Below are 6808 nucleotides of genomic sequence, written 5' to 3' on the forward strand. Positions count from 1 at the left end.
ACACTGTCCCATCAAACACTCCCAGGGCAGGTACAGGGGGTTAGATACAGAGTAAAGCCCCCTCTACACTGTCCCATCAAACACTCCCAGGGCAGGTACAGGGGGTTAGATACAGAGTAAAGCTCCCTCTACACTGTCCCATCAAACACTCCCAGGGCAGGTACAGGGGGTTAGATACAGAGTAAAGCCCCCTCTACACTGTCCCATCAAACACTCCCAGGGCAGGTACAGGGGGTTAGATACAGAGTAAAGCTCCCGCTACACTGTCCCATCAAACACTCCCAGGGCAGGTACAGGGGGTTAGATACAGAGTAAAGCTCCCTCTACACTGTCTCATCAAACACTCCCAGGGCAGGTACAGCACGGGTTAGATACAGAGTAAAGCTCCCTCTACACTGTCCCATCAAACACTCCCAGGGCAGGTACAGCACGGGTTAGATACAGAGTAAAGCTCCCTCTACACCGTCCCATCAAACACTCCCAGGGCAGCTTATTCCCCATTTCCCGACATTGATCCCTCGGTGAGCGCGAATGCTATCTTGCTGTCAGATTAGGGGCAGTTTTGCGCTGCGTGTATACTGTCGGAACCTTACTGAGAATTTCCGAAACTCACTCACCGTCTCCCAAAATCCCTCCTTTCCCTCGCTCTCTACTGACTCCTTAAAATCTGCATCAACACTCGTCTGAAAGGTTGTGAGGGGGAAAGAATTGATAATGTGGCAATGTTCCCCTGAAACTCGATGGGATAAGAACATCAGAAATAGGAGCAGGAGTCGGCCATTGGGCCCCTCGAGCCTGCTCCGCCATTTAATACGATCATGGCTGCTCCGATCATGGAGGCTGTTCAGAGAAGGTTCACTCGGTTGATTCCGGAGATGAGGGGGTTGACTTATGAGGAAAGGTTGAGTAGATTGGGCCTCTACTCATTGGAATTCAGAAGAATGAGAGGTGATCTTATGGAAACGTATCAGATTATGAGGGGGCTCGACAAGGTGGATGCAGAGAGGATGTTTCCACTGATGGGGGAGACTAGAACTAGGGGGCATGGTCTTAGAATAAGGGGCCGCCCATTTAAAACTGAGATGAGGAGGAATTTCTTCTCTCAGAGGGTTGTAAATCTGTGGAATTCTCTGCCCCAGAGAGCTGTGGAGGCTGGGACATTGAATATATTTAAGGTGGAGATAGACAGATTTTTGAGCGATAAGGGAGTGAAGGGTTATGGGGAGCGGGCGGGGAAGTGGAGCTGAGTCCATGATCGGATCAGCCATGGTCGTATTAAATGGCGGAGCAGGCTCGAGGGGCCGAATGGCTCACTCCTGCTCCTGTTTCTTACGTTCCCAAGTCCTCCCTCAGCGCAGTACCGTACCATGATTCAACGTTGCGGGAACTCACGTGTTGGGCGTGACTGTCATCTGGGAGGGCCGAGGCAATGGCCGATGGTTGGTTGATGACGACATCTCTGGCCAGCTGTCTCGGTGTCAGAGGTGGGTAGCTGGCGTACTCCGGTGTGTGTGCATCGTCTCGCGGGACGCGGGGTGTCCCTTGGAGGGGGATTATCGAGGTGTCCGCAGCAATCCGGACCCTCGGTTCAACGCCAACATTCTCCGGAGCACCTGTGGGAGTCGGGGAGAGAAAGGAAGGAGGCGGGGGGGGGTGGGCGGGGAACGGAGGAGAGGAGGGAACGACGGAAAGGTCTGTAAGTCTTTCAATGTTCACAACCGCTCGCGCGCACACACTCACGCCACTCCCGGACACATACACACACACACGCTTACCATGGGACAGTGTAGAGGGAGCTTTACTCTGTATCTAACCCCCTGTACCTGCCCTGGGAGTGTTTGATGGGACAGTGTAGAGGGAGCTTTACTCTGTATCTAACCCCGTGTACCTGCCCTGGGAGTGTTTGATGGGACAGTGTAGAGGGAGCTTTACTCTGTATCTAACCCCCTGTACCTGCCCTGGGAATGTTTGATGGGACAGTGTAGAGGGAGCTTTACTCTGTATCTAACCCCCTGTACCTGTCCTGGGAATGTTTGATGGGACAGTGTAGAGGGAGCTTTACTCTGTATCTAACCCCGTGCTGTGCCTGCCCCGGGAGTGTTTGATGGGACAGTGTAGAGGGAGCTTTACTCTGTATCTAACCCCCTGTGCCTGTCCTGGGAGTGTTTGATGGGACAGTGTAGAGGGAACTTTACTCTGTATCTAACCCCCTGTACCTGCCCTGGGAGTGTTTGATGGGACAGTGTAGAGGGAGCTTTACTCTGTATCTAACCCCCTGTACCTGCCCTGGGAATGTTTGATGGGACAGTGTAGAGGGAGCTTTACTCTGTACCTAACCCCCTGTGCCTGTCCTGGGAGTGTTTGATGGGACAGTGTAGAGGGAGCTTTACTCTGTATCTAACCCCCTGTACCTGCCCTGAGAGTGTTTGATGGGACAGTGTAGTGGGAGCTTTACTCTGTATCTAACCCCCTGTACCTGCCCTGGGAGTGTTTGATGGGGACAGTGTAGAGGGAGCTTTACTCTGTATCTAACCCCCTGTACCTGCCCTGGGAGTGTTTGATGGGACAGTGTAGAGGGAGCTTTACTCTGTATCTAACCCACTGTACCTGCCCTGGGAGTGTTTGATGGGACAGTGTAGAGGGAGCTTTACTCTGTATCTAACCCCCTGTACCTGCCCTGGGAGTGTTTGATGGGACTGTGTGGAGGGAGCTTTACTCTGTTCGGGAGTAAAGTGTTGTGTTTACGTACTTGGTGCCGCGGACTCAGTTTCCCGTTGTATCCGGGTCTCCCTCTGTATCGCCCCTGCTTGCTGCTCGAGTTTTCGCTCTAGGATCTTCACGTACTCCAGCAGTTCCTGAATAATGTGACAGAGTGGGTTAGGAGTTCCGAGTAGAGCGCTTGCTTTGGGAGTCTCGTGTCTGGGGGGGAATCATGCGGACAATGTGGCCCTGCCCAGCGGAGCTGGTCGAGTGTGGTCAGTGCTTCGATGCTGGGGATGTTGGCCTGGTCGAGGACGCTAACGTTGGTGCGTCTGTCCTCCCAATGCAATTATATCGGGCCCTGGTGAGACCAGACCTGGAGTATTGTGCACAGTTTTGGTCTCCTTACCCAAGGAAAGATGTACTTGCAATTGAGGGAGTGCAACGAAGGTTCACCAGACTGATTCCTGGGATGAGTGATTGTCCAATGAGGAGAGATTGAGCAGACTGCGTAGATATTCTCCAGAGTTGAGAAGAATGAGGAACATAAGAACATAAGAAATAGGAGCAGGAGTGGGCCATTGGGCCCCTCGAGCCTGCTCCGCCATTTAATACGACCGTGGCTGATCCGATCATGGACTCAGCTCCACTTCCCCGCCCGCTCCCCATAACCCTTCACTCCCTTATCGCTCAAACATCTGTCTATCTCCACCTTAAATATATTCAATGACCCAGCCTCCACAGCTCTCTGGGGCAGAGAATTCCACAGATTTACAACCCTCTGAGAGAAGAAATTCCTCCTCATCTCAGTTTTAAATGGGCGGCCCCTTATTCTAAGACCATGCCCCCTAGTTCTAGTCTCCCCCATCAGTGGGAACATCCTCTCTGCATCCACCTTGTCGAGCCCCCTCATAATCTTATACGTTTCCATAAGATCACCTCTCATTCTTCTGAACTCCAATGAGTAGAGGCCCAACCTACTCAACCTTTCCTCATAAGTCAACCCCCTCATCTCCGGAATCAACCGAGTGAACCTTCTCTGAACTGCCTCCAAAGCAAATATATCCTTTCGTAAATACGGAGACCAAAACTGCACGCAGTACTCCAGGTGTGGCCTCACCAATACCCTGTATAACTGGAGCAAGACTTCCCTGCTTTTATACTCCATCCCCTTTGCAATAAAGGCCAAGATACCATTGGCCTTCCTGATCACTTGCTGTACCTGCGTACTAACCTTTTGTATTTCATGCACAAGTAACCTCCAGGTCCCGCTGTACTGCGGCACTTTGCAATCTTTCTCCATTTAAATAATAACTTGCTCTATGATTTTTTTCTGCCAAAGTGGATGACCTCACACTTTCCAACATTATACTCCATCTGACAAATGTTTGCCCACTCACTTAGCCTGTCTGTGTCCTTTTGCAGATTTTTTGTGTCCTCCTCACACATTGCTTTTCCTCCCATCTTTGTATCGTCAGCAAACTTGTCTACGTTACACTCAGTCCCTTCTTCCAAGTGGTTAATATAGATTGTAAATAGTTGGGGACCCAGCACTGATCCCTGTGACACCCCACTAGTTACTGATTGCCAACCAGAGAATGAACCATTTATCCCGACTCTCTGTTCTCTGTTAGTTAGCCAATCCTCTATCCAGGCTTATATATTACCCCCAGGTTATCGCATTGAAACGAACAAAAACTGTACACAATACTCCACGTGTGGTCTTCATAATCAACCACACATAGAACCATAGAAACATAGAAAAATAGGTGCAGGAGTAGGACATTTGGCCCTTCGAACCTGCACCACCATTCAATAAGATCATGGCTGATCATTCCCTCAGTAATATATATTAACGATTTAGTTGAAGGAATTGAGTACAATATCTCCAAGTTTGCAGATGACACTAAGTTGGGTGGCGGTGTGAGCTGTGAGGAGGATGCTAAGAGGCTGCAGGGTGACTTGGACAGGTTAGGTGAGTGGGGCAAATGCATGGCAGATGCAGTATAATGTGGATAAATGTGAGGTTATCCACTTTGGGGGTAAAAACAGGAAGGCAGAATATTATCTGAATGGTGACAGATTAGGAAAAGGGGAGGGGCAACGAGACCTGGGTGTCATGGTTCATCAGTCATTGAAAGTTGGCATGCAGGTACAGCAGGCGGTGAAGAAGGCAAATGGTATGTTGGCCTTCATAACGAGAGGATTTGAGTATAGGAGCAGGGAGGTCTTACTGCAGTTGTACAGGGCCTGGGTGAGGCCACACCTGGAATATTGTGTACAGTTTTGTTCTCCTAATCTGAGGAAGGACGTTCTTGCTATTGAGGGAGTGCAGCGAAGGTTCACCAGACTGATTCCAGGGATGGCAGGACTGACATATGAAGAAAGACTGGATCGACTGGGCTTATATTCACTGGAGTTTAGAAGAATGAGAGGGGATCTCATAGAAACATATAAAATTCTGACGGCATTGGACAGGTTAGATGCAGGAAGAATGTTCCCAATGTTGGGGAAGTCCAGAACCAGGGGTCACAGTCTAAGGATAAGGGGTAAGACATTTACGACCCAGATGAGGAGAAACTTCTTCACCCAGAGAATTGTGAACCTGTGGAATTCTCTACCACAGAGAGTTGTTGGGACCAGTTCGTTGGATATATTCAAAAGGGAGTTAGATGTGGTCCTTACGGCTAAAGAGATCAAGGGGTATGGAGAGAAAGCAGGAAAGGGGTACTGAGGGAATGATCAGCCATGATCTTATTGAATGGTGGTGCAGGCTCGAAGGGCCGAATGGCCTACTCCTGCACCTATTTTCTCTGTTTCTATGTTACCCCATTCCTGCTTTCTCTCCATACCCCTTGATCCCTTTAGCCGTAAGGGCCACATCTAACTCCCTCTTGAATCTATCCAACGAACTGGCCCCCAACAAACTCTCTGCGGCAGGGAATTCCACAGGTTCACAACACGGCCGATTTTTGTATCATCTGCAAACTTCTGAAACCATACCCGCTATATTCAAGTCTAGATCATTGATGTATACCACACAAATCGAGGGACCCAGCTCTGAGCCCTGCGGAACCCCACTGGATACAGCCTTCCAGTCACAGAAACACCCATCAACCATTACCCTTTGCTTCCTGCCTGGAAGCCAATTTTGGATCCAACTTGCCACTTTGCCCTGGATCCCACGGGCTGTTACCTTTGTCGTGTCATGAATAAGATGAGAAAATAATCGTGAAGGCTAATGGAACGCTGGCCTTTATATCCAGACGACTGGAATACAAGGGGGGTAGAGGTTATGCTGCACTGTACAAAGCCCTGGTTAGACCACACCTGGGGCACTGTGAGCAGTTCTGGGCCCCACACCTTGGGGGAGGGTATATTGGGCTCGGAGTTAGTGCAGCCTGGGTTTACCAGAACAATACCCGCACTCCGAGGGTTAAGTTACGAGGGGAGATTACACAAATTGTATTCGCTGGAATTTAGAACATTAAGGGCCGATTTGATCGAAGTTTTCAGGATATTAACATCGCCCGTCCCTGCACCCCCCTGCCTCAGCTGATACACTGCTGAAACCCTCATCCGTGCCCCCGTTACCTCCAGACTTGACTATTCCAGCGCGTTGCGCTCCTGGCCGGCCTCTCACATTCTACCCGACGTAAACTAGAGGTGATCCAAAACTCGGCTGTTCACCCCGTGTCCTAACTCACACCCAGTCCCACTGTGCTCACTGCCCCCGTGTCCTAACTCGCACTGTGTCCCGCTCATCCATCACCCCCTGTGCTCACTGACCCCGTGTCCTAACTCGCACCGAGCCCGCTCACCTATCACCCCCTGTGCTCACTGACCCCGTGTCCTAACTCGCACCGAGTCCCGCTCACCCATCACCCCCTATGCTCACTGACCCCGTGTCCTAACTCGCACCCAGTCCCGCTCACCCATCACCCCCTGTGCTCACTGACCCCGTGTCCTAACTCGCACCGAGTCCCACTCACCCATCACCCCCTGTGCTGACCCCGTGTCCTAACTCGCACCCAGTCCCGCTCACCCATCACCCCCTGTGCTCACTGCCCCCGTGTCCTAACTCGCACCCAGTCCCGCTCACCCATCA

At 51.0% G+C, this 6808-nt stretch overlaps 1 protein-coding gene across 1 annotated transcript in view; it reads right to left on the bottom strand.

The window, feature by feature from the left end:
• Positions 1 to 1366: 1366 nt before the first annotated feature.
• LOC139243742 (calcium-binding and coiled-coil domain-containing protein 1-like) overlaps positions 1367 to 6808 on the bottom strand; it is a gene marked incomplete at both ends in the record, with an annotated part of 25934 nt that continues 20492 nt past the window's right edge. Inside the window, 2 exons of the mRNA XM_070870851.1 lie at positions 1367 to 1613; positions 2750 to 2855. Coding sequence (XP_070726952.1) covers positions 1367 to 1613; positions 2750 to 2855 — 353 coding nt within the window. The remainder of the gene's footprint in view (positions 1614 to 2749; positions 2856 to 6808) is intronic.

This window comes from Pristiophorus japonicus, unplaced genomic scaffold (assembly GCF_044704955.1).
Source record: "Pristiophorus japonicus isolate sPriJap1 unplaced genomic scaffold, sPriJap1.hap1 HAP1_SCAFFOLD_1855, whole genome shotgun sequence".
In the NCBI taxonomy this organism is placed as follows: Eukaryota; Metazoa; Chordata; class Chondrichthyes; family Pristiophoridae; genus Pristiophorus; species Pristiophorus japonicus.